This window comes from Psittacula echo (genome assembly GCF_963264785.1).
Source record: "Psittacula echo genome assembly, chromosome: 22".
Lineage (NCBI taxonomy): Eukaryota > Metazoa > Chordata > Aves > Psittaciformes > Psittacidae > Psittacula > Psittacula echo.
In genome coordinates, this window is record NC_137758.1 from 2397693 (window position 1) to 2422075 (window position 24383).

The 24383-nt window shown below is 49.8% G+C and overlaps 1 protein-coding gene across 1 annotated transcript in view; it reads right to left on the bottom strand.

The window, feature by feature from the left end:
* PLXNA2 (plexin A2) overlaps positions 1–24383 on the bottom strand; it is a gene marked incomplete at both ends in the record, with an annotated part of 135135 nt that overhangs the window by 89219 nt on the left and 21533 nt on the right. The window contains one exon of the mRNA XM_080633110.1: positions 2041–2175. Within this exon, the coding sequence (XP_080489236.1) occupies positions 2041–2175 (135 nt within the window). The remainder of the gene's footprint in view (positions 1–2040; positions 2176–24383) is intronic.

Consider the following 24383-nt stretch of genomic DNA (forward strand, 5'->3'; position numbering starts at 1 on the left):
CCGCTGCTCTCTGTGTCATTTTACTGTGGCAGAACTGCATTGTGCTCCAGATTTCAAGGCTTCAGAACACATTTTCACTGCATATTCCCATACTTCTGAAGGGCACGTCCCACCCTTTCCCACCAGCCCTCTGAAGCTGGTGGACCTTTCTCCTTCTCTAGGTTCTGACCCTGTTTCAATCATCAGGCTCCTTTATATAGCACTGCAGGGAAAATATATTCTACCCTTCACTTTGCTGAACTATCACATTGCCAGGATTAGGGCAGTGGGGTCACAGGAGCTGATGAAATCCATATGTAATGGCATGCTGGGACTTCTGGACCCGAAGCACGCATCTCTACAAGGGCAGAAGGCAAATCCCATAGCAATTCCCGCAAGGAATGAGGGATGGTGTCCCCTGCTCCTGGAGTCTCCCCCAAGGCGAGTGCTTTGCCAGAGCTGTGGCTGGAAATTGAATAACGTTCCAGGCATATTCTATTATTTGCTAATTCCCTTCCCTTCCCTTTGCTTTTTGTTTCACAATTAAGCAAATTAGCACTTTGATGAATATGAAGATGCTCACGCCTCAGAAAAGAGGAGTTGGAGGCATTCCCACTGGATTTTCCTCCGAATGGAAACAGTTCCTCAACTGCTCGAGATACACACTGGATGCTTTCCTCCCCGGTGAGAGCACGAAGGAGCACATGGCTCCTGGAGAAGATGACCACAGCATGAACATTCTAATTTCACTTCAAAGTTTGCATAGACCCTCATTGTTACCATGTAATCCAAGTCCAAACTGGAATGGGATCCTAAATCTGTGGCTGTTCACAGAAGTGTCTGTCACTGAGTTGCTCTAAAAATCATCAAATGCCTTCTTTAACCAGACGGATTCATTCAGTTTAAGTCCTTCAGCAGCCTTTGCAGCCTTCTAACGAATTTATTCCCTGGCTTTAAATCCCTTCATAACCAACTTAAGTATTTCCCAACTTTTTTGTTTTGCTGCAGGTTATCAAAACAGCTTTGCTGGCTTTGGGAGGAGCTGTAAGCTCCCTAGTGCAAAGCGAGCCGTTACGATAGCTGCTTGCTCTCTATCTCCATCAGCAGATCTTCAAGCACTTCCCACCGACACCTCTCCATCGCATCCCTCTGGGAGCAGGCGGGAGGGAGGACAGATAGTTGTTTACCAGCAGATGTGGAAAGCTGTTAGTGACCAGAGGGTTAACTCAACACAGAACAATAGCAACCTTCAGACGCAACCCTTCTCCTGCCTCCACCACCCACAAGGCACCAGCTCGATTAATCTGAATTACACAGTCGTGAGTAACAGCCAGTAAAATGCTCAACACTCAGTGAACCCAGAAGTCTGGCTTAATGGTGGGCACATCATGTGTTTTCTTGTCTCAGAGAAGAACTGAAGGTCCCAGATCATTAACATCATGCTGGCTCCTCAGCTTGTGGACCATTGGCCATTAATTCCCATCGTACTCATTTGGGTTGAGCTTTTTTGGTCCAGGTTGGGCACCATGAGAGCCAACAGGGTAACGGATAGCACAGCACTTACTTAGAGTTAGCATTGCTTGCACAGCTCATGCCCACACCATGCTTGGTCCCACCTCTGTGCACAAGCATCACACACTCACAGCCACTTAAAATACACTGGCAAATAAAGAAATAGATAGAGCCATCATAAAGGATGCTCTGACAAAGCAATGCAAACACACAGCCTGCCAGCCTCGCTGCAGGGAGCGAATCCGTAATGCCTGAGGCTCAGGATCTCCTTATCTAGGCGGGGATGGTTCAGAGCCTCAAACCACAGCAGCTCAGCTCTGTTTCCATCACCTGCAGACAAGAATACATGGGCACAACTCCCTGCCCTGCAGGCTGATGACAATCTCTGGTCAGAGGCAAATAAAACTGAGCTTCTGCTGGTGTTCTGTCTACATGTACTGATCGCAGCACCACAGGGCTCAACACACAAGCTCAGCTCCCTGTGCTCCAACAACACACTCCTTACAGAAGGAACCCTCAAGCACGGAGGTATGGAAGCAGACACCTTACCTGTCGCTCTGACATGATGTACAGATACTTCTGATCGATGGAGAAGGCCATGTCTCGAAGGACCGGGCTCCCGTCCTTGAAAACTGTCACCATCTCATACTGAATTCCACCATGGGGAGGACCATCTGCTCGGATCTGGAAGAAGCACAAAGAGATTACAGGTGATTTCACAGCAGCCAAACTGATGTTACTTTGGAAGGGAGGAGGATGAGGTAGGAAAAGGCATCTAATACAAAATCTCAGCATGCAACCTGGAGACAGAGCAAAGAGCTGGCAAGCAACGTATGGGCTCAGGTAAAGCAAAGGCTCCCTCGCCACTGCAGTTGGTGAATTCACAAAGAATGAAACTCAATCTCCATCATCTCTTGCCGCCACAGAAGCCTCCTACAACACCATCTCTGCCTTAAACCCGGGAGATGCTGCTGCCATCTCATTACTTTCATATTTGCAGGATTCAGCAAGGTGAAACCAGCCCAGCCTGGGCTCCCAGTAGCCATCCACCCAACCAAATGACAACTCCCTGCTCCTGCAGGAAAACCTACCCAAGCTGTGACAAATCCCATCCCTGACAGGAGCGGCTGCTGTTGAGGACATGCCACCTCTTCCAAAAGTTAATGGTTTATGGCCTTGGGGGCTGTGCAAAGGGGAAGGGAGGAGGATAAACAAACCACTTACATTGTCCTTCCCACCAGGATTTGCATATTTGGATAACCATTTGATTGCAACACGGTGCCTACAGAGCTGCAAACAGTGGCAGCCGTCAGGCATGGAGGTAAGAGCAGACGGGTGAGCCAAGGCTGGGCAACCTGCTCTAGTGGAAGGTGTCCCTGCCCGTGGCAGGGGGTTGGAACTGGATGAGCTTTAAGGTCCCTTCAACCCAAACCATTCTAGGATTCTATGCCATCTGCTGCAGCCTCGTGCTGAGCTGTGTTGCTTCATTCCCTTTTGCTGCTTGATTACTCACTACCTGGCCGTGGTACAGAGGAAGAGGCACCAAGAACCAGCTTGGACAAGCCTGAGCCTTCAGAAGAGGCAGAATGGCGCAGCAGAGAGGGACATCTATTTTCCTGCTTCATGTGCCCAGGAGGTAAGAAGCAGGTTGGTAAGTATCTTAAGATTTATCTGAGAAATGTGCCATCCCAGCTGGAAATACAAGGATATCTGCACACTCATAGAGGAGAGAGGCTCCCCTGCACCCTCCTCCGAATAAATCCTCCTCTTGGAAAGAGCCCTGATGCCTCTTGCCATGTGAATACATATTGCACACACAAACATGTACTTGCTGGACTTCTTTTTCTCCTTGCCCTCTGAGTTCTTAGTGACATACAAGAACATCAGGTGTGAATCTGATTTAACACCCACAGGCAGATGCAGGCTGCCTCTGGCAGGATTAAGCAGACAGCCCAAGCCTGGCTCATGAGCCCTGAACTTTCAGAGAGGAAAATCCCAAAGAAAAAGGCAGAAGGTCAAATCCTGCTTTAGCTGCACTGTTCAAATTAGGGTATTTCAATGCCTTCATGAAACACTCAGAACCAGAGGCAGGTTGACACCAGGATGAGATCAGTGCCTTGCATCACACCACATTGCGATGCAAACCCAAGCGACCTGTGCTGCCTCCGGAGCCACCGCTCATGGTTGCACCGCTGCCATCTCCATGCCAGCCCATGCAATGGACATAGGGACAAGCCTGCAAAATCCCCTGGGGAATTAATACCCAGGACACTGGGCTGTCGGTGACACACAGTCCCTTCCATACAAGCACCTGATTAATGGGCAAACGGGAATGGAAACGCCGCACATGAAGGATCAGCAGCCTTTGTGAGAAACAACTGTTTCTCAGAGTTCCCTTGGGGCACCAGCAGCTCGTTAAACTGAGCTTCTTTCTAGTAATGAGGTCAGACAGGGCTAATAAAGAGAGATACCACTGGACAAGCCTTGTGCAGGCCAATTCCAACTGGGAATTGTGGGTCTGTGCTGGAGACAGCACTACGTCTATGATGCCTCCTGCAGCCTGGAGCTGTGCCTCTTATGGGTGTCTTGGGACACAGCTGGAGCCCTGCACAAGGTGCTGGGTGCTGTGTGCATCCTCCTGCCTCCCCTATAGGCAGGGGGAGCAGCCTGGGGTCTCTCACTGAGCCTATCAAGGTGAGATTGCTCCACACTGCTGAGACTGCAGGACAAGAAGAGAGCAGAGCCCACTGCTCTCCTGTCCCATGGGGGGACCATGGTGTGTGTTGTACCCACACAGGTACCCAGAGCATGGTGCCCGAGATGCACCCATGGACACCGTGATGCTCTACTGCCTCTCTTTCTGAGGGTTTGGTTTCCATGACAACAAATGATGATGTCAGGGAAGAAGGATGATTCCTGTGAATGCAGAAGAAGAAAAAGGATCATCTCCACAGCAGAAAGGTTCTTGTTGATGTTTGGGGAAAGAAATAACTCCTCTGCCTAACTTCCAGGTGCCTTACCAGCGCCAAACATCTACTGACTCAGCAGCAGAACTGGGGCACAGTCCCAACCCTGCAGGTCTGGTTCACCCCTGAACCCAGGCTCCAGGCACCAGTGATGCAAGACAGAAGAGCAGGATGGGGCTGAGCTGCTGGTGGTTGTAGTTCTTTACATCCACTAACACTACCAGTTCTTCTTTTCTGACAACACGATCAAAGGGCATGGGAAGGGTTAGGAGAAAGACGCAGAGGGAAGCAGGGCAGGTGGGAACGGGTGAGAGCACAGTGAAACAGGGAGCAGGGGGGTATGGAGAGAAGCACAAGGGTGCAATGGAAACCAGAGGTATCCAGGATCAGAGACACGCTCAGCCACTTGAGAGACAGCTGAGACCTGGAGGACAGATCACAGACTCACACACTTGGAGATGGGGAAGTCATCTGGGAAAGATCCCAGACTGGTTTCTGTTGAAAGGGACCTTAAAGCTCATCCAGTTCCAACCTCTGCCACAGGCAGGGACACCTTCCACTGGAGCAGCTTGCTCCAAGCCCCTGTGTCCAACCTGGCCTTGAACACTGCCAGGGATGGGGCAGCCACAGCTTCTCTGGGCACCCTGTGCCAGCGCCTCACCACATTCATAGTGAAGAATACAGCACTTTCCCCAATACTCTTGATAGATGTTTACAAATATGGCTCAAAAAGTGCCTAATGACAGCATCTGCAGATCCAAACAGCATCCCTGAACAGTGAAACATCCAATATCCCTGCTCCACGTGATGCAGCAGAGCGCTGCTCAAGTCAGGGAGCTGCAGCCTCCCTGCAAAGGCACCATGCAGATTTATGTGTCTAATTCCCCCACAGTACAGACTGCAGTCACCAGCTCTGCATTATCTTTAGAGATTAGCAAAACACCACATTGTGTCATGTCTACATTGCAGTGCAGCCCCCATGTACAAGCCATTCAAGGATCCAACATGACAGGAAGCTCCGACGCACCTATTGTACTAAAGTTTGTCAGGCATTTTGCCCAGCCTATGCCAGAGGTAAGATACGTCTGGATTCCCTTCCAGTTTCCCCCAGCAGGCTCCCATTAGAAGGCATTGAATCTCTTTGTAGGAACTTTCCATGATTAAATTACCTGTTTTCATCCTGAGCGTTTCAATGAGTCTGATTCATGATGAAATGACTGCTGCCAGAAGAACAGCTGAATAAGCCCATGCATGAAGGGACTGATTCCCCATCCCAGATCCTAGGTGCAAGGCCACCCATTAACTCCTCAAGAGCTGCAGCTCCTTCCAATGTATGTAGGTACACGATGGGAGATGGATCCCTAAGCACCTTGCTGAGGGCTGCCTCCCATGGAGGCAATGAATGGGATGGGATCCTGACATGATGCCCTAGGTCAGGAGGTGCAACGCGCTGGCTGAGCATGTTTGTCTTGGTACCTACCAGTGGCAAAGCAAAAAGCCCAGTCAAGCCTGGAGCCTTAGGACTGCTCCTTTCATGCTAGGATTTCCAGCCCTTCAGGGTGAATACTATCAAACAACATTGCATTTGTGTACAACAGAACTCTATCAGCTCTGGGAATGCGCACTGGAGCATTACGGCATCTACTGCCTGAAATAGAAATCAAAGACAACCCAGAGCAGCCTTCACTGCCAAGGTGCATCTCTGCAGATTTGCCACCTTTTTGCCATTGACACCTGCAGCTCTTGGGCATTTCCCATTCAAGCTTCCCATAAAGCTGCAGCATGGATTTCTTGCTTCAGTACTGGAAATCTAGTAGAAAAACTGTTACTGGCAGCAGGCTTCTGAAGGAGGCTGGAGCATGGTATAGTGTAAACAGCCTTCCCTACCTCCTGCTGTCCATGGCTCTGCGGGGCCTTTCCTACCTAGACCTGGTAATAGAGGAAGTTTCCACATGCAAGATACTCAGCAATGCTAAAGACAGGACAAGATAAATCCATGAGTCCAGATTTTCTGCGTGTGCCTCCTCCAAATACTGTTTGCAAGAAGGATTTACCTTTTCTAATCTGGTTCAATTAAAACCAGGCTATTCTACATTCACAGCAGCCTAAAAAGGGTGAGATGCACACGATGAGGTGGGTGCCACTTCTGCCGTCACCCTCTCGAACATCCTTTCGTGCAGTATCGTTTTACAGGGTTCCCAATGCTGCTGATGGTTCTACATTCTCTGCCTCTGACACCCAGGCAGGAAAAGGCACAGCAATCTCTAGAAGAATCCAGAATAGAAATGACAAATCTTTACAGAAGAGGTCTCCCAGAGCCCTTCAGACCCTATATGGAATGCTTTTGGGAGTAAAGTACCCCTTAGACTCCTTCAACATCACCTGGGGAGGTGAAACAGAGCCATTTGCAGGTCATGAACAGACCGCAGGGAAGCCAAGTGGTTTCCTGAGGATGGACACCCAGTCCCTGGGATCTGAAGGTGCTCATGCAGACTCAGGGGACTGGCCTGAACCTCTGGCTAGGATTCCTCCCCGTGTCCATCTGCAGGAAGAGAAACCCAGGCTGAAGGTCTGGCTTTCCCTGCACACACCTTCCGCAGGCAGGAAGACGACGAATGGGATTTAGCTCACTGCTCTCCGCATGGGAAGTCGCCCCTTGAAATTAGAGTGAAATAGTAATCCCATTAAGTATGTTTCCTTTAAATCAGAGGTATGTCCGTGAGGAAGCTAATGACAACCCTTACATGCACATTCAATTCAAATCAGCATAACCAATTAATTTCATTACCTGGAGGCTCCCTCGTATCCCAGTCTCCTTCTCTCCTTTCACATTTTCTTTATGCATTTTTTTCCCACATTAGGATAAAACCTGTCTGTTATGGAGGGCATCACCTTGATTTTTACCCCAAAGATAGCAGGGAGAAGCCTTGATAGATGGGTTCACTCCACAAAGTCACGACGCTATCAGGCTGAGTGGCTTGGAGCAAAACAGCTCCTCAAGACCAAACAATCTGGTCTCCGAGGGAGGAGAAAATCCATCCTTCCTGGAATTACGCTGTCTAACTAAACATTAAATACACTCACTAATCACACCTAGGGCTGCCCTTACAAAACGCAGGTCAGTGGGGGAGAAAACTCAGTCTGAAGGGCTGGTCGCAGTGAGCTCACAGGCGTTGGAGCTGTGCTGCAACCCAAGAGGGATTTTCTCAAGCGCTGCCCACTTGAACCATGATCGTTGCATGAATTTCCACAGGCAGCCATCAGACACTTTTGTCTATGAAGTGCCAGAGAGGGGCGTAGAGCAGGGCAGGCTGCCATGAGAGCAATGGGAGGGGAACAAAGCAAGGGGACCAGTGACAAGCAGGCTGGTGGCATCACATCAGCATCTCATCTCACGCTGCCACTGGACGCTGCTCCAAGGCTCCATTACAGAGGTAACACTGAGCAGTAGAAAAGTCACTTGCAAGTACCTGAACAATCCCCATAGCTCCCTCCGCCCCTCCAGCAAGGGCCACCGAGGCAACCCTGCTGTGCAAAGTCCTGCTGTTCACATTTACTCTTCCTTTTGAACTTCAAAGAGATATGAAAGCCCCATTGGAGCAAACCAACCACATCCCAGCTTCTCCCTCCTGCTGCTGAGCACAATGCAGACAGAGCATCAAGGCAAGGCAGAGCCAAGACTGCTTTCTCTGCTCATGTTTTCTGAGTCCTAATCATTTGGAGACATTTTCCTCCTCCATCCCTTCCCTCAACTCAAGGCAAAGCACCAGGTGCAAGGAGACAGATCTCTGCTCCCATCTCACTTGGATCTCACCTTTCCCAATAGATTAAATTGCTGGTACCATGCACTCAGATGATCCCTCTTCCCCAGGATGTGCAAACACCTCCTGCTTGTGTGGCTGCACGCCTGAGTTTATACCTTCTAAAGGGGAACAGAGGAGAGGGAAACAGGAGGTAACGTGGGTACAAGCCTGAGTTTATTCTGCTCAGGCTTCATGACCCAAATTATTTATAGATCTGAGGTTTCTGTGAACTCAATACTCATGTCAAAAATGTCTCTGTGTATGTGCCTTTCACACCCACATGTGTTTCCCATCTCTTCTGCTTGGGAAATGTTATCTAAGTGTTCAAAGTCACCACCTGGGAATCTGCATCTCCCCAAAGGAAGCACTGGGCTAACTGGGGAAAAGCACAGAGAAGCGGCCCAGGGTCTCAGGCAGGAAGGGGGGCCGTAGGCTGCAACATTGGCACCCACGTATGCTGCTAAGCATAAAAAAGCCAATCCAGCAAACAAAGGAACCCAAATTAACTCTCACTTCACTTAGCCACTTTCTTCTGTGCTAAAGCTCAAGCCACAGTCAACAGGTTATTGCACCAAATGCCCCATCCCTGGCAGTGTTCAAGGCCAGGTTGGACACAGGGGCTTGGAGCAAGCTGCTCTAGTGGAAGGGGTCCCTGCCCGTGGACACTTGGAACCGGATGAGTTTGAAGATCCCTTCCAAACCAAACTGTTCTGTGATTCTATAGAAGATCTGAGCTGTTTCAACAACCCCCATGTCCCCTGCCTAACAGCAACCAGCTGCGACAGCACTGTTCAAGATGCTGCTTTGGGGGTACATCCTGGGGAGCACTTGGATCTGTTGCAGGCAGAAGGGCTTCCACACAGTCCTTCCCATTCACAGATGGAAAGAGAAGCCTGCGAGAAGAATCCCTTGCTGCCTCCCTGCTGGCTTCTGGAGGTGAAAGCAGACCATTGCTCCAGCCCCGACATCCTAACAGGTACCAGTGCAAACTTGTACAAGACGATTGCCACTGAAGTTGTTCTCTCCCTCCTAAGCCTTTATTTCCTCCTTCCATCCTTCTGCTCCCTCCACCCTTCTGGAGAGCTGATCCTCCAAGATAAACCAGGGAGGATGGTACAGAGGCACCATGCAGAGACTAATCAGCAGCTCCCATGTCTTTAATTTATTACTGCACGAGAGGCTCGCTTAGAACAAAGCTGCGAGTTCGCGAGATCATTCGTTTATAAGACTTCTTCTTTGAAAAGCTGTCAGCTCGCACCTTGTCACAGCCCCACTTGCAGCAGCAGCACTTTAATAATGTGACACCTCATGCAAATGAGCTGCTAATTAATTAAGTAGTATTCTTCTGGGGATGGATTCATTAGAATCAGATTTGGGTAGGCTGGCTGGGTCAGATTGCCTTGGATGATGCTCTACAACAGCAGCATTGCCCTCGCCTTGAGTCCTGGCACTCAGGTGGATTCCCATCAGGAGGGAAGCTCTTTCCCATCCCTGAGCCCTTGGGAAGGCTGAGCATGCCCCAGTGAATTAGTGCAAAGCGACCTGACCATGTGCCTATCACAGACCAGACTTAAGAGCAGCAGGGAGATGGATAAAATGATGGAATAAAGTGCCCAGAATATTGCCTTCACCCCTATTAGGAAAGCCAGTGTAGGAGATAGCCCAATTCAAAAGCAGGGGGTAGAGACTATTAACTCAGAGGGCTCCAGGGATCAGGCTGCCAGGCAGGGAACCCTGCAAAGGAGCAGTGTTCTTTGCTTGGAGCGTGTGTTGCAAAGAGACTTGCTGGGGGTTCAGAGCTATCAGCCTTGCACCTTCCATCAGCATCAAAGTACAACCCATTAAAGGAGGAAACATTCCAGAGCATCCTGTGGATTTACTCCCCAGGAGGAGGACAGCTCGGAGCATGCCTGCAGCATGGTAAAAAACCTATCCACTTCTAATTTGTCCCCTAATAAAGAGCCACAGTGTGCAATGACTTCCCTTCCCTTTTGTTCAGCAATAAGCACCCTTCTCCCTCTACATTCCTGTATTATTATTTAAAGCGATGGCTCGGTACCTCTCTGGGCAATGGGAATCATTAAGATAGCAGCACTCTGCTGCTTGCAGGCTTTACATTTTGGCACTGAGCAAGAAAATCATCAAAGACACCAAGTATCGGCCTCCCAGAGAAAGGAACAAGGTGGGTGTTGCTGAATTACAAGGCATTGCACACAACCTTTCTGCAATGTGCTCCTTCAGCATCTGCCATTCTTTCCTTATCCCCGCTTCTCCCGTTTTGTGTGGCTTTAAAGCATCTCCTTCCCTTACAGCTGTGAAGTAAATGAAAGTACAGGAGAGCAAGGAGCTCCAGGAACAGGCAGAGGGGCTTCTTGCTCCTAAACCATCCTATTCTATGTGGTACTAGTAGTCTTTGGCAGGGCTGCACAGCTGGGTGCAAGAGGAACCCTGGTTGTGCAGAGCAGGACAGGCTGATCCCATTCTATCCTTCATCCCTATGGGTGTTATAAAATCCTGGCTTCTTCTCCTCTTTGTCCTGAGCCCATAGCTGAAGAGACTCACGAGCAAAGACAGAAGAGAGGCACACCTCATGGTCTGCTGCTCGCAGGAGATGAGCTCTTAGGCAGAAGCTCTTCCCTGTGAGGGTGCTGAGGCGCTGGCCCAGGGTGCCCAGAGAAGCTGTGGCTGCCCCATCCCTGGCAGTGTTCAAGGCCAGGTTGGACACAGGGGCTTGGAGCAAGCTGCTCTAGTGGAAGGTGTCCCTGCCTGTCGAACTGGATGAGCTTTAAGGTCCCTTCAACCCAAACCAGTCTGGGATTCCATGAGTTTGGGGACTGAGCAATAGCCACAGTGGAGAGAAACTGGACAGAGCTAAGCCTAAGTCTTCTGTGACTGCCACAAAACAGGAGAGGAAGCACAGAGCTGGTATTATTTCGGCCAATAGAGTTACCGGGTACCTGCTCAGAATTGCTTGTCACATCCCATTTGCAGCTCTTCACCAAAGTCTCCAAAATAGCTGCGGATCCGTGTTATCCATCCACACCTCACCTGTGCCCTTCCAGCTGAATAATCCTCCACAGCTCGGTGTCAAGCTTTCTCCCTCCGATCACCTTCCTACAGCAGTACATTTCACAGCTGAAAGGATTGGTCGTGCTTAGTTTGGTTTGTTGACCTTGAGTGGCCATGTAAAATGGAATAAAAAGCCACTTAGACAAGACTGTCTAATGTCGAGCTGCCTCTAAATGAGCAGCAGCGAGGCGCGAATCTCCCCAAGGAGGAAAAACCTAAACGACTGTCAAGAACTGTCACATGAAAAGCCCGTTTCTCCCAAGCCCCGGCTCCCAGCTGCTCAGGTGGGAACCGGAATGTTCCTCAGGAAATAGTCTTCTCTTTCCTTTTCAAAAACATCATGTAAGCAATGTGTTTCAAATGACTCCGACTTCCTGCCCGGCGCCTCCTGGGAATGCTGCAACACAACCGAACTGCGAGGCACTACAGGCCAAAACCCAGAAGGAAACACAAGAATCTACATTTTGTTATCTTTGGGGTTTACAAACTTGTGAAGAAATCCTGCCTGGGAGCTCTGCAAAGCTTTCGGTCAGACAGGAGCAACGAGATGAACGAGGAGGCCGTGGGCATCTTCTGGTTTCACTTGTGCTTGCAGAACCAGTCATGTGTTACTGATCAGATCTAACCTTGCTCGGGCAGAGGATGTGAGGAAATTACAGAGCACAGAGCTTCCCTTATATCCCAGGAAATGAGGCTCTCCCTCTACTGCTGCTCCGGCCCAGGCTGTGGGGAACATCGCATCCCCCTGGGTTACAACCGCAGGGGATGCCCAGCGGGCAGAGATGCAGATAGGAAATGGGTATTTTCTAGTTAAGAGGCAGAGCACAAGAGACAAAAGCCTCTCACCAGCCAGTGCCTGACCACACTGTTTGTACAGAGGCTGAATTTCACTAAAGCAACAGCCTGGAAAGCAGGGTCACTTAAGGACAGGCAGAGCCACAGCCAACCTGGCATTGCCCTCACTGGCAGAGCCTGGCCCTCTCCCCTTCCCAGCGCACCATGGCAGCTTGGCTCATCGCTGTTCCACTCCCTACCAGGGGATACCTGCTCTGTGCTGGGGTTTTGCCCACCACTGGGCACACAGGGGCTGCACCAAGCGTGGTTTCATCACGGAAGGCAAGACACAGAACCAAGAAAGAAACCAAACTGCTGGCACCCAGCTCGAGGATGTTTGCTTACACAGGGCCCTGTGATGGAAGCATTAAAGCCTCCTGAGAGGATTCAGACAAGAATAAATCCATGGGAGCTGAATTGCTCCTTATGCTTCCCTATCTGCTCGTTCACGCCCAGATCTCCCCGTCACCAGCAGACAGAAGCTTGAGGTGGCTCATGCTCCTCGGCACACACCAAGGACCACTTTTGCCCTTTGAGCCGTTTCCCAAATGCTATTCTAGAGCAGATCCAGGATAAAAAGCAACCCAAAATCTCTTCCACCTCTCCAGCATAACTCACTAAGCCTTCAGCATATGCCCCTTCCAGCACTGCAGAATTAATCAGCAGATAAGCAGATGAACTGGCTCTGAATAATCTGTATATACAACACACGCAATGCTGCTGAACACTGCCTTGAAAAGAGCAGAGATTGCTGACCTCAATGTCCACATCCATCCCCATCTCAGGAGACTTGGTTCAGCCACCAGGCACACACCACAAGCCCGAGACAGCACGAAGCACCCTGCTGGGCACCAAAGAGAGGAAGAAAAGGAAAGAAGGTGATGGATGGACCAACTCTCTGGTCCTCAAACGTCCAAATGCAAAGTTCACATTTAGCTGGGGAAGGAGAGGAACCGGAAGGAGCTTGGTGCTTTGCCTGTAATCTCTGAAGCAACCAGGATGGTGCTGCAATCAGTACTTAGGAACTGCATTCAGTACTTGAAGCTCCAACCCAAGCTGCAAGCAACACAGCCCTGGAGCACAAAGCCCCAGCCCAGTTCTGGCAGCAGCACCAAGGGACAAGGAGCATTTAAACTGATGCCACAGCTCTTCCTTAGAGGACATGGACACCATTGGCATGTGAACACGAGAGCAGCTTCAGCACTATGGTAACAACATGGGGTGACCCAGGCAAAGCACACCAGCAGCATTAGATGTCTCCAAACTGGGGGAACGAAGGAATAGAGGGGACACAGCTCCAGGGCTGGAACTGAAGATGATGGCTTTGATGCGTGCGAGCAGCACACTACACTGCTCTGCACAGCAGCTCTGAAAGCCTTGGTCCAGCAGGACCCAAGGAGCCTGTGTCTCATTTCACACTGAAAGGTTTTGCTTGTAGTTTCCTCCACATGATGAGGTGAAGCAGATCTGCCCTGGAGCTGTGAAACACCACACCAGAAGGACCGAGGCAGCTCTTCCCTCGGGGTCCCTGCTTCTGCTCACACACCAGCCAGCACAGCTAATCCCTTATCATGCCCATGGCCCAAAATCAACATCATGAGATAGGTTCAAGCTGGGGGCCGTGGATGGGAGAGGCAAAGCTCCACCACATTACTGCTTTTGCTTCCATAATTGACCTGTAGATAAACACATGGCTTCCGCCTTAATCCCCTGCAGCCTCATGAACATCAGCCGCGCTAAATTTTTCATGTAATTAAGAGAAAACCCCTAATCCAGTGTAATTAGCTCCCTGATTGCCAACGTCAGGCAGAAAAGCAGTGTTTGAACAGCAATCCAGGTCTAGCTGGTTAGGCAAATACTGTGTCTGTGGTTCAGTAACTGAACACTGAAACAACTCCCCCTCTGCTGTCCTTAAGGCTTGCTTTCCTAAACAGCACTAAGTGGTTTCATGGCTGCAATAGGCCTGATAGCCCTGAAACTGCTGTTCCACCAAGCCCCAGTTACATCCCTGATGGTCACGAAACAAACCAACCAGTTCCCAGAGAGCACCACTAGCTGCTGCTTTCGGAGTGGTCCCCCCACCCCATCTGCATCCTGAAGTGATTGCCACCAAGTTATTAAGACTGTACCATCTCTAAGTGCCTAAACTCAGGATCTGGTGGTCACAGAGACAGAGAAACAATCTCCTTGTGAGTGATGCTCAGCACCACGAGCACAACCCGCTGGAGCTGGAAGCAGTAACAACGCTACCACATAAACAAGGAGTTTTATGCTGTAGGTCAAAATTCATCCCCACCACCGAGCCTTTATGATCTACAGGGGTATTTTGCTTCTCCATCCATATACATGAAGGTAAAAGTTTAAGATTAAAGTGTTAGAAATCTGGGAAGTGGAAGCAGATGGGAGAGGAATAGAGAACATGGCTGTAATGTGCCAACAAGGAGGCAGGGAAACCAAGAAAGCACAGCTATAAGATGCCTTTACTTAACCACTTCATCCACCCCCTGGCAAAAAGCAAAGGATCTGAACTACTTAAGCCACTGTTAAATATTTCTCATGCCTAACACTCATCTGTGATAGAAATTACAGACTACTCCAGTTCTCAACTGGTTACACCTTTCATCTTGAGACTTCTTAACAGACAGTCTCCTAAAATACATCATCTGAAAGGAGTATTATTCTAGAAGGTGTCTGTTGGGGGCTCTCTAAGGAGGGTTTTAATCATCATCCTAGGCTAGGATACAAAGGGTTTGTGGGTTTGCTTTGGAAAAAGGCATTAATCTCTGTTCTGCTGGCTTTGGAGGCCAAATTTCTGTGCCTGGGAGACTGCAAAACACCTCCTCGAAGGAAAAAGCTGAAAAGCATTTCCCAGCTTCAGCTTTGCAGGCTGACTTCTTACAGAACACTTGTTTATACGCTCTGGCAGGCGAGAGCCCAACCATCTCTGTTTTTGCAGCTATAACTCTTCATAGTGACAGAGGCCACGGGCTGATGAAAGGCAGGGGGCTCTGCCTGCCGCTGCCCATGTTTGGGCTCCAGGCTCTGGTCTCCCCAGCACTGCTCCTCTCCCCTGCTCATCACAGGGATGGTCTGTAAACAAAGCAGCAGCGAGCAGAGCAAGCTGCTCCTTTGTATCAAAGCCAGCGAGATTTCTTTATACAAAAACGAGTGAGAATTTATCAACTCAAAGCTCCTTTTAAAGAGAAGCCCCTAAGGAGAGCAAGCCCAGATGCTTGCTTGCATTGCATTGGAACGCCAGTTCCTCTCCCCACCCCTTCCCTTCAAACACACATTATTCTCCATGGAAGGCACTATAGATGAACTATCGACTGCAAACAGAGCCTCCTGGTTGGATGGCAACACATCAATATGGATTTAAGTGAGCGGTGATGATATGGCACAGTTTGGTGCTTTGCCATCGCTCCCTTTACACAGGCACAGCACTTCAAGCCAAGCAAGGGACTTTCTGCTTCAAAGCCACCCAGGGAACCTCCAGCCAGTGCCTTGTGGGTGCCTGGTGATCACATCTCACAAAGCAACGCTAGAAACTGCACATCTCTTTGCCCTGGCTCAGGAGGAGGGAGCCTATGGCCACTTCCAGAGCTGCATTTACTACCACTGGGACCAGCAGTGTGCTCACCCCTTCTCTTGTGAGCACTCTTCAAGTCAAACACACGGATGGGGACACTTTGGCTAATGCACTCCAGATGGGACATCACATCTGCACACCGAGGTTGTCAGCGGTCACAGTGATGCGGGTGTATTTCATTTCTCTTATTGTAATTCCAGCTTTTAGGCAGCTTTGGGGAAATTCTTGCCAAACCCCTCAGTATCGATCACCAACACCACGTGAGTCCGTGTGTTGACTGGTCTGTGGTCTCTTTGCCTTAGGTGCAACGCAAATTCTCTCCATCTCCCATGCCCTCCCAAATCACGGCACCTTAAATGTCTGTGGAGAGCCACGAGCTGACGAGAGGAGCTGCAGGCAGCTGCAGGCTGGCTGCTTTTTGCGCTCACTTTCCCCATTGCACATCCCATACAAATGGGAACGCAGTCCCAGGCTGACCAGGCAGGAAACCGGGACTGGGGCACCAACTGGGTGTATGCAACAGCCGCCCCAACATCTTCTGTTACCAGCTCACAGGCAATAAAGCTGCATCGCAGTGAGCTGGGTATTTTCTCAGCCACTGTTTCACCAGAGGATGGTGGAAGCGTCTCCAGACAGACCCTGCAGTCTCGGGAGTCTTTGCAGTCATGTTACTGAGCAATGGCAGGAGATCTGCAGCTAGTCAGAAAGAAGTGTCAGGGGGTGGTGAAGGGGACTCAAAGACACGTTGGAAGGAAAGGGATCTGCTCAACTTCACCTGTAGACAGCTTTTAAGTGACATGAAAGACAACACGGGGTCATGAAGCTCCCAGCTTCCACCCCTCCTACCTCCAGATGCTGAAGTTTCTAATGAGGTAAGTTATGTGACTTGCTCTCAGTAAAGAGAGACCAGGCATCAAACATATCTGAAGCTTTTAGAGTAAGAGCTATAAACTGAGCCAAAACCCCCAAGGGACAGAAGTGATACGGAAAGCTACCTTCCAGGACAGATTCCCCCAGTGACTGAATGCTGGCAACTGCATCAGCCTCTTCGCAGCTACAGCATGATGCTATTGCTTATTATCAAAGGAGCTGAGCTACTTCTTGCCTTTCTCTTCCCATTGCACAGGGACTAACACAGTGCCTCCTCCATATCCATACATGTGCATGATGCAATCTGCTAATGATTTCAGGCCTCATATTTTGTCCGTGTCACGATTTCTTAGTTATGCCATGGTTTGCACTCGGCTGCAAAGCATTCTTTCAGTGACCTAAAACCATGAGAATCGAATTTTGCTGGTGTTGGAGTCCTGTGGCCTGGCAATTTCAGCACATCAGGTATTTCTCTGCCTCTTCCTGCAGTTAATAGGGAGGCAGAGCACAAAGCCTGGCTGGGCACCAGGTCCTGTTCCCCATATCTGGAGTCCTGAGATTGGGGACTTAACCAAGGCTAAGCCAGCCGCCAAAGAGCCCGCTCCCAAGAGGCCTTATGTCTTGAAAACTTATTCTAAAGCAGCTTCAAACCCTCCAGTTTTCATTATTAATACGATTCTTTCATCAGCATCCACTTTTTGCTTTCTATTTCTGTCTCTACCCTTTTATTGTTTCCCTGTGTGCTTCTCTGGGAATGCTACCGAAACGCAGAGCAGGCGACCGCAGCATCTACTCACTCTCTTCTACCAGCATGAATTTATTTCCATCAAAGCTTCCTTCTTGAGTCAAGTTTTAGTTTTCTTTTTCATTCCATCTGTATTTAATCCCAGACAAATACAAACAACAATCTCAGCTCCCTAAGGCCATCACTTTCTCAATCAGTTACAGCCAACTCCAATTAGCAAGCAAGCAACACGAGCGGCTTTGCATGCTCCCAGATCTTTGGGAATGAGCCAGCCCAGAAGGTCCTTTTCCCCAGACTGTCCCTTTTCTCCTTCCGAAGAACTTGTATAGTCATTAGAGTCTCAGGCTCTGTGAGACAGAACACACTCGCCTTCGCTGTTGTCATCATGGAAGAGCTGGGAAGGATGCTCTATGGTCTCACTAACAGTGCTCTGTGGTTCTCTGCTCCCACACCCAGAGGCTACCTGCATGCTTGGATTTCTCAGAGGGTCCCAAAGACCCTACAAGTGCTAGAGGGATATTCTCTAGGGTTGCTTTAGCTTCCCTCTTAACCTGCACTTGAAACAGCTTCTTCATATCCTCCCTAAGCCAGGCTGCTGGAGAATCATAGAGTCACAGACTGGTTTGGGTTGGAAGGGACCTGAAAGCTCACCCAGTTCCAACCACCCTCACAGAGAAGAACTTCTGCCTAAGATCTCACCTCAGTCTACCCTCTGGAAGGTTAAAGCCATTCCCCCTTGTGCTTCCCGGACATTCCTTGACCAGGAAGCACTGATGCCTCCTGTAGCACTGCCAGCTCCTGCCTCTCACTTCTCAGATCACGACAGCATCCTTTGGACATTCCTTGGAGAAGAAGCCACCAGCTCTTAGCAGAGCTCACCATGTTTGACAGAGGAAGAACAGGCTGATGGGTTTTGCCAGACTGAGCTAGGCACTGACAGTGGGTTGACACTTGCTCTTTAGAGCTCAGCCTTGGTAGTGCCCCTGCTCCATCCTGGCTCTGCTGGGCTGTTCCCCCTTTGCTGGGTGCCGGGGCAGTGCTGGAGCTCAGCCCCATGCCTGTGTCTGAAGGGATACCCGCACCGAGCATGCCAGCAGGCAGACTGGGCACCTCTGCTCAGCAGCCAGCTCTCCCTCCATTAGTGAGCTATTTTGGGCCAGGATTTCAACTGAAAAATCTGTATTTTATTAATTATGTGTCTGCTTTGCTGCTGAACTCTTTAATGTGTTTCCCAGCTGTATCCATCTACAGCCATGAAAGAAGTCATTAAATCTAAATGCCTCGAGTGTGTAGCATTTCTCCTAGGGCGCATCCGTCACCTGGGTTAGACCGGAGGTGCGAGGCTAAGCAGAGCTGCCCCCCCTTCACCTGCAGGAACATCTCCCACCTCACCTTGTGGGGGCAAAGTAAGGGACATTGTGGGACTGGAGCAGAGGCTCTGCCCTGACAAACCCATCAGGATTGTAAATGATGGCAAAGCAAAGTCCATCTGGTGACGCTGCCGGGTTTCTCCATCTTTCACACTGGCTGGCAAGAAATGCAAGGAGCCAGCTCCAGCGCTGCTGGGCCTCAGCTTAGCGAGCTGCCAGCAGCTGTCAAGGAGACGAGATGAGGATGGGAGCAAGAATCATTTGCAAACTCTTCCTCCAGCCGCATTTGCTAACCTCAGCATCCAAGTTAGCTCTGCACCGAGTCCCTTGTATTCCTCCACTCATCTCTTGTTGCACGTACACACTTCTTGAGCAGCTGGGAGAAGGATTTCTCCGATTCATGCCTTTTCCTACCACGGAAGGATATTAGGAAGAGCAGCGTCTGCAGGCAGGCAGATTTATTCACCTGTCCTAACTGGCAAAACTGATTGGGTTTGACAGACACGCAGGGATGTGCAGATGCATTAACGACCAGTTTAGCATGGGAACTGGCAAAGCAAAGCACCTCACAGATGTTAGTAGGAGAAGTTATTTAAAGCACATTTTATGGCTGTGGAGAATGTATTAGATCAGCAACCTCCAGAACAATCACGTCAGGCTCCTTCCCTAACAAATGCATTCAAAAGAGGAAAATACAATAAAACACCCCCGAAAAAGTGCAATGCAGATAAGTTTATAAACCACTGAGACAACTTCATGTCTTGGGTGAAACAAGAGAGTTCACCAGCACTGAGAAGCAGAAGGGGCTGAAATGCATCAGCCATACCCACCCCATCCATGTGGATCCTCTGCTGGCAAATTGGCCATTCACACGACCTGCCTTCCCCTACCAAGCAAGCCATTTAAGTCACATTATTTTAAAGGGTCCTTGAGACAGAGCACCATTAATGGGCTCCACTGTCTGAAAACTGCTCTCGCTCAGATACCCGCAAAGCTGAGCAAGAGAGGCACAAGGCTAAAAAATGCTCCCTCTCAGGCAAAACAGACTCGCACTTGGATTGCGCAGAAATTAAAGCAACAAAAGGTCTCTGAAGCCAATTGCACTGTAACTGCGAAACAGGCTCGTCACTTTGTACATCCATCTGGCAAGGACATACTTTCCATTTCAGCAAGTGCAGGAATGGGTGGACAGCAAAGGAAATGTGAAAACAGCGAAGACACAAGAAGAATGAAAACCTGCGGGACAACACTGCTACCCTGTTATGAATACTGTACGTCTATTCATATGAAAATCCATACGGCTGCTACTGTTGCATGCGCTCTTCTTACCCAGCATGAAATTAAAATTCCTCTTCAGCATCCTCTTGCCAGCACTACAGAGCAACTTTAGAGGAAGCGAGCAGACTATTTATCCTTTGGCTTCCTCAGACGGGTTTGCGCTGGGATTGAAAGCCAGTGGGGTGAGAGAGACCAGTGGATATTGCCCACGGTAAAAGGAATTCTGCTTCCAAAACAAATCCCAGAGAAATGTGACTGGCCTAGAGTCTGCCTGTTCGTGCGAGTCTCACAGTGCGGTTTCACACGCATCATTCCCCCTAGGCTCCCCCCCTGCCACTTTCCTCCTTATCTTCCCAGAACAAACTCAACACGCAGGCTGATTTCAAGGAGTGTTTCACCCAGAGTCCAGCCAAATGTCAGTGGATCTGCTGGAAATGCAAATGGAGACGATCATGCAAAAGAGGAAGGCTTATAGATTGTGCAGAAGGGCAACAGAAGGCACATAAAAGCTGACAGAAAGAGGTAGCAAGGAACAAATCTCCTGCCTCAGGTTGTTGCCCATTTGCACACGTGCTCAGTGAGCAGAGACAGATTTCCAAAACCACACAAATCCCATTGATTTTCAGGGCTAAATTGGCACATATGGCAAAACTCCTAAATCAGCACCCCCTCCGCAGGGCTGGAAATGACAACGGAAGACAGGAAGCAGCGGAGACCTGGAGCTGAACTGGGGAGACAAGGAGGGGTTTTGTGGTTTCCCCATTGCAAAGAGCCACCCAGTTGTCAAAACTAATGGCAGGTTATACAGAAAGCGTTTCATTTTGTGCTTTTGAGCAAGTTGGGATGAGTGTGGCCCCTTGAGATCATCCGGGGACAAAGAGAGGGAAAGGCACTGGAGACGGGAACCTGGTAGGCTCAAACGAGCCACAAAATTCCTCGGATACAAGCAAATTCCATCAGAAGGTTTGCTCATTATGTATGCAAAGGATCAGCAAGCAAGAGGACAGAATCTATACTATGTGCTGTTACATGATATAGAATTAATCCCCCTAGGTTACAAAATTCCTCATAAATGGCAAACGGGATGATATCAACTGTATTATATTTTATCAAGCTTTCTGTCAAAACATCCCCTGCAGGGAGCCTTTTTGAAGATGCTATCACCAGCAAAGCCTTATCTGGGGAGGAAGATTTGAACAAACCAGCAGCAAACTACCAATATGTTCCTTGCGAGACTGCTTGAGAGAAAACCCCTCGGAGCAGCGTTAGTGGTGTCTAACATAGAGCTTAAGTAACGTTGTCTTCTGGTGTTGCTCAGGCCCATCTGGAGCATAGATGCTATTTAGTTTTACGAACAGGGATGCTAATACAAGCTGGGCTTCAACATGCCTGAATCCCCCAGGGACTGCACACCACTCTGCAACAGCATCCGAGGAGGAGAAGTTTGCCACCTTGCAGGTGATACGGAGTGATGAGCGTGTTACACGCTCCAACATGCAAACCCCAGTCCTCATCACTCCGTGGTGCTGTGCAAAGCAAGGGCTGGGCTCTTCAGGGCACCCCGGGATACGGGAGCTGGGGTCTCCCATCACTGCCATGGCTAACACTGTGGCTGAGTGCTTCCGCATCACTAAGCTCTGCGCTTTGATACGGTGCTCCGGCGGTTTTGGCAGCCACTGAACTGGAAGGAAAAGGGTCTGATTATCTCCTCCATCACCTCAGTGGTGACCCAGACCAGTGACCCCTTTTCTGTCACTCTCCATTTACTCTGGATGTTTTACACAGGGAAGGGGCAAAGCCTTCACAATTGATCCAGGCTGCATCCATGAAGCCCATCTCCTACACATGGCACAGAAGGCAGATGCTTTTGTTTATTGCGTGGTTTCAGCTCTGTCTCTTGCTTGGGGTTCATGATCTGCATTGCTTGTGTTAGAGGAGTGATAAGGGAGGCAATGCCAAGGTGGCAGCCCCACGGTCAGAGGAGCAGGACCTGCAGGCAGCCCATGTCCAGTGCAGGCTTGACAGTTTTCACCCAGAAGAAACCTTCACTTCCACTGCAGTGAGCCAAGACAACTCCATTTTACTTTCATTACCCAGAACACTGCCATCCTCCAAAAATCTCTAAGTGCACCTTTTAAGCTACACAGCAACAGTGAAAAGCAGCCAGCTGAGAGAGGAGATGGTCCCACATCTGAGTGGGAAAAGGAGCAGAGCAGTGAGAGCACCTCCTTCTTCCACAGCAACCTGAAATACTTTAATGCCTACACGAGACTATCCCACAGTCTCACTGTAGACAACCACATGCCTTTGTCTACAGACTTGTCTTGAGCCAGTGACATCAGATTTGTCACTTGAATGTCCCTGAGTTAGGGACATTGATTATGCCTATCAATCAGCTGGCACTAACCTGCTCCAACGAGATGCTCGGAAGGATGCTCCCCATGCTTCACAATGAGCCTCAATCATTTACATCTCTGTGACTTTTTTAATTACTTCATCAGCAGGGGGTAACATGCCCTGTTCTGCAAAGGCACACTGATTACATGGGGAGAAGTGGGGGCAAAGGGGAGGTGAAAGGCGTCATGAGCCCAAAGTCCTCCTGGAGGGGCAGATGCTGCCTTGTCCCATGTGTTTCACCATTCCCCTGGGCAGCATCAGGAGGATCCATAGGATGAGGGCAGCTGTGGCTGGCACCCATCCTGCACACCCTTCGCAGGACAAAGCCTGCCCCATCCCTGGCAGTGCTCAAGGATGGGTTTTGGAGCAACCTGCTCTAGTGGAAGGTGCCTCCGATCATGGGAGGGGGTTGGTACTGGATGATCTTAAGGTCCCTTCCAAACCAAACCAAACCAAACCAAACCAAACCAAACCATTCTATATTCTGTGATTTAAGCCAGTCATCTTTGCCACAAAGTCATCTTTAACATCGCTCCCTGGTACAAGCAACCTGGGTTTGTGTTACTTGAACACTGAAAACTGGCCTGAAACGACTCGTTGCTGTTATCTGACACAAACCCCGACTCACAGCTTGCTGCGCAGCTTGAGGGTAAAGCTGCTCTCCACAGCATCCATAAAACATCCCTAATCCCCCAAAGTTCCTCGGTCCTGCCTGATGTGAGCAGAGGTTTGCCAGCCTTTCCATGCAGAGACGCAGTCACCTCTAGCTTTTCTGTGTGTGAAAAGTGAAAAGAGCCATCTGGATTCCTGCAGGGAAGACAGCCGGGAAAGGTCCTGGAGAAGGCACCGTTCTGTGGGAACCTGCAGCAACGTCCCTGCAGCCGCAGCCACCGGTGCCAGAGGGATGCGGGGAGCTGCACAGCACCAGGGATGGTGATACAAAGCCTTTACCCATGAAGCCACTGGCTCCAGGCCACTGTGGACTGGAAGATGCTGCTGCTCTGATAGCGGTCAGAGTGAACTCATCTCTTTAACAGCAGGAACATCCCCTTACCTTCTCTCCCTACCCAAGGCAACCTGCAGTGAATACTGTCCGGTACTTCTTTCCTTTCCCTTAAAGGGACAAAACACAGCCTTTTCTTCCTATGTGAGGCTCGAGAAAACACGGAACTAACTTGAAACAAAAGGCTGACACATCTTGAAACAATTACTGCCCATCCTGGGGGAGAGGGAGGGTTGGCAAGAGATTATTTTTAGAGATTAGGTCTGACTGACAAATGGATAAGCAGCAGCGCTCGGTTTTAATCTGAAACAGGTTTGGGATAGAATTAAATAAAGAGAACAACAAAAAAAGCCCACAGCCACCCACCGACAAGGGCTACTCGGAGGCAGGAAAGCTGCAGCCAGCAATCCTAATGTGATTCTCAGTTACCAGCTACCCTTCTTCCTTCAAAGGAGACACACACATTGCTGCCCCCAGCATCAGCGTGGGAAGGTGTCCTCCCTCCCAAGGGCAAGGGGACAGACCCACAGTCACTCACCTTGAGCTCATGGGACACTGGCCACCAGCCCCCCCAGTCCCCAGCTTGGGCTTGAGTCTCGCACTGAGACCCAGCAGCTTGGCCCTATAGAATCATAGATTCAACCAGGTTGGAAAAGACCTCCAAGATCGTTGAGTCCAACCTTTACCCCAGCTCTGCCAAGGCCACCACTAACCCATGGCACTGAGGGCCTTGTCTACACGGTGTGTGAGCACTCACAGGGATGGTGGCCTTGAGGCCCCTTCCAGCCTGGAATTCTGTGACTCTATGACACTGCCAGGCAGCACAGGGGGTGGGGGAAGGACAGCATCTGAACTGGTCCATTCCACCCACATCACAATGGCTTTAGTTATTATTAGGATTTGCAAACGGGTTTTTGCCTTCCCATCCCGGCTGCCAGGGCCAGGCAGTGGCAGCGGGAGGTGCTGGT